This window comes from Protomyctophum parallelum (assembly GCF_964188405.1).
Source record: "Protomyctophum parallelum genome assembly, chromosome: 14".
Taxonomy (NCBI): Eukaryota; Metazoa; Chordata; class Actinopteri; order Myctophiformes; family Myctophidae; genus Protomyctophum; species Protomyctophum parallelum.
In genome coordinates, this window is record NC_139709.1 from 42,657,768 (window position 1) to 42,661,568 (window position 3,801).

The following is a 3,801-nucleotide window of genomic DNA, read 5'->3' on the forward strand; positions in this document are numbered from 1 at the left end:
ATTTTCAGTGCCACAGTTTGAATTTAATGGCTGTATTTCTACGCAGAAATCCATATTGGTTTATTACTTTTCGCTTTAGAATACCCAGCAGGTTGCCGGAGCAGGCTGTCTCTCGCAGCAGGGCGGTTGGACCTCAGGACCCCGATTTATCTGCCCAGGTTTATTTGTATTTTGGCACTGGAATTTCTCATTGACTCTAGGGTGTGTGATTATTGTCTGGCTGTGAGGCAGTGGGAGGGTGACAAACAAGATGTTGTTGCTCAGGGCATGGTTGCTTATTTATATTATGTCTCCATAATCGAAGCCGGCTCGCATACAGTACCTTCTCGCCGTTACTTCCCCTACTCTCACAATTCCACTGCTATTTCTATACACCCACCCGCACTCTGAATACAATGCTTTACCCATTACGGAGTGATGAAGAGAGAGAGGTTTAAAAAAACAGCTTGATTATTATCACTCATAAGGATGAGTGATAATAATAGGTGGTATTTGAGGTTTATATATAGACATTAGACAATATTGAAGCCACGCTTTCTCTCTCTCGCTAGCTCTGTCTCTCTTGCTCACTCATTGACTTTGGTCTAGTGAGAGGCAACACCTCCAGTTTACAGAAGGTGGTGGAGAGCACACTTGTGGCTGCGCCTGCATGGCAGGAAGGTCACCTCTTTGCCCTGTCATGCTCTAAGGCTGCAGTCACAATTTAGCTCACTTTGTGCAGTGATAAAGATTCAACAGGCACAGGCATTTTGTTAACGCTGATATGCGTGTGTGCCACTGTGGGACACAGACAAGAGGACAGGTACCGAGAGATATGCACTGCTGCTGCAGCCTGCAGCGGTCATGCATTAAACTGGCAGCCAGCCACAGTGTCTGTGCGTCCGTTCGTTGTGGTGGATATTATGATTGCTGTTTCTTCCTCTCCCATAGTTTGTTCATTCCCCTAATAAAACTTGTTACACAAGTCCTCCTCTTATAAAACTGTCACTTGTTATTAGAGTCTGCAGTAGAGCAGGGTTTAGTTCTGCCCCATATCATTCCCTCTCACACGCTTGAAAAATAGTGATAGATTCTTCAGGTAAGCCTCTCTGTGCACATGACCTGTGTGGTGATGGTACTCCAGTCATTGGAGAAGACGGGGACCTTCGGTTCCCCTGTTTCAGAATCTCAAAACCAGTGGGGAAATTATGGGCTGAGAATGTGAATGAGAAACACTCGCTCTCTCAACAACTACCTCAGAATTGTCCTTAGATAAGGCATGTAACACAGCGATTGTAACTTTAAAAATTGTTGTTCTACTTACACTCCCAGGGGAAATCTGTGTGCAGGAGACAACACAACTAATTGTCAACTAAGATACACATTTTCAATCCACTTAACCAGTTTCTCTTTCCCTCTCTCTACCACTACCTCTCGCTCCTGATCAGGACGGCTGGTTACAGAAAGGTGCCATACCACTACTATGAGGCAGGCAGCCGGGACGAGTGTGCGGAGTACACGCTTCATGAGAGCGCCCCCTACGGTGGCCATCGCTTCATAACAGAAAAGGCGGTCTTTGCCAAATGGGCCAAGACACATGCCATCAAGTTCTTCAATCCGTCCTGGCAGCTATCATGACCTCAGCTGGAACAGTTTGGCACTGGCACTTTGCTACGCAGGGACGAGGCAATCTCATGTAAAGACATGAAGCACATTTTCCTCATCGGTTATACGCTAATGTTCATATCCTCACAAGTCCCAAGACATATCAATGGTATAATGCATAGAATTGTTAAGTTGCACATTGCTAGTCCCGGCTGGTTGATTGTTGTCCTCAATTCACATTCAATCAAGAATTTTGTTTATGACCACTCGGTGAGGACGATCATGAGGAACCTATCGATTGTTGAACATTTTGGCTTCCTCCGCTGAATACAAGAATATAACCCATTCTGACCGGGCACCCATTTTGGTGTTGGCATCATGTCATGCTTTAGCTATTGAAAAATAGCAGATCTACAAGCTCATATCGCGCCACCGAGTGGCGCGATACGAGCTTGTAGGTCTGCTATTTTTGAAAAATCGAAGAGCGACTGACATTTTTAGAATCTGATCTCAGGTCAGAACGGGTTCATCAGACCAGTGTGTGTCCGGCGGAAACCTCGTATGAATCTGATCTCAGGTCAGAATGGGATAAGGCACTCTGTTTTCCTGTGAAGGAGGGAGCAGATGTAACAACTCCAACAATCTGCTGCACCATAAGTCAAGCAGAAGATGGTTGTAATGCAGAACACAACGTAAAGAAAACAAAAGCCGTCCTCCAACTTAAAGTGACCTCCAAAGCCTCCACACACATCTGCAAGCACAGTAGATCAAAAAGAACTCAAACTAACTTTTGTTAGAGGAAACTTCAGCCAAACTGTGGGGAATGTGTACTGCCTCCGCCACGCATTCCTCTGTCCACATATTCTCCTGTCACATATACAGTACAGTATATCATTTGGTTCATTTTCAACATATCTCTCCAAGATATTTCACCGTTCTCTCCGAGTCCCGATTCACACTTTTTTTAAAGTTAAATTATATATTTTTTTAGTTTTTTTTAATACAAAAAAATATGTTTTTTTTTTTTTTTCTCCTTTAGATTATAATTGTATTATATTATCATTTAATGCTGTGAAATTGAGTTACAGTATAGTTGATATGTTCCACCATTGGCTGGATGTCCTGTGTATCTGGTTGGTAATTTATTCTAAAGCACAGAGAGAGAGTGGGGGAGAGAGAGAGAAGTTATTGACGCTCTTATCATGTGCCATTCTTTGACAATGTGAGCATCACAGCACATAAAGCAATGTGCAATTAAAGATGTTGTCCTCACGGACAGAGTTGAATCACTTATGACCCCGTAGCGAGAGGGACATTTTAATGTGTGCAGTAAAACCGTTTGAAGTTAATGTGTGCTATTATCATTTGTGCCTGCAATATAGTGAACCGCTCATTGTGTATAGACTGAGACAGCACATTCGTCAGTCTATTTTCTCCCTCGCTCTCTCATATTCTCATCCAATTATCATGCCTCCGTGTGTAGAATATCACTGTGTCATACACACACACAGTGTGTACTACTGTATGCGTAGTTGCATACATATCTTCCTATTTCTCTTCAGACATGACAAGCGTGTCCTCATGGTTCATGCCATTACCTTTAAATTCAGCCTGCCCTTTTAAGACTGCGGCTCTGAAACATAATCGATGAGGTGCTGAACCGCGTTGGATGGCAGCCAATATGGTAGCACTGACGGGAGGGCTGCAGACTGGGCTGGCTGCGTGGCCACAGCCTCCCTCCCGGGGCTGTGATTAGTCTCCTGGTCAGGGCCCAGAATGGAGAAACGGTGGACTGGTTCTGACTGAGGGGATCGAATTTAAGCAGCCTGATGCAACGGGCCCTACAGCACTGTAATACTCAGTCTGAATTTTCACTCAGACTTTGTACTGTTTGTACTGTATGCTTTACTCCACATGGTCGGTCCACAATGTCTCTTGTCTCGTTTCCATTATTGGGGTCTCCCGTTGCAGTGTTTCTCAAAGTGGGATCTGGGGACTTAACCACTTTAACCCTATACATTGGCTATTTGAAAATAGACAATCTACAAGCTCACAACGTGTCACAATACAACACTATGTGAACTTGTAGATCGGCAAGAAAAAAAACTATCTAATTTAATTTTTTGATATACCATAATATAATTCTATTTTCGAAACATTCTAAGAAAACAAATCTAGTATGGGGGTCCCTGGCACAAAATATTTGGGTCTCCATGA

General features: G+C 43.6%; 1 protein-coding gene across 3 annotated transcripts in view; it reads left to right on the top strand.

Annotated features, from left to right (window-relative positions):
- The window catches only part of st6galnac3 (ST6 (alpha-N-acetyl-neuraminyl-2,3-beta-galactosyl-1,3)-N-acetylgalactosaminide alpha-2,6-sialyltransferase 3), a 47,771-nt gene extending 45,843 nt beyond the window's left edge, over nucleotides 1–1,928 (top strand). For all 3 annotated transcript variants that reach the window (XM_083781237.1, XM_083781236.1, XM_083781238.1), the window contains one exon: nucleotides 1,428–1,928. In XM_083781237.1, the coding sequence (XP_083637363.1) occupies nucleotides 1,428–1,617 (190 nt within the window). In that variant the 3' untranslated portion in view covers nucleotides 1,618–1,928. The remainder of the gene's footprint in view (nucleotides 1–1,427) is intronic.
- Nucleotides 1,929–3,801: the final 1,873 nt, after the last annotated feature.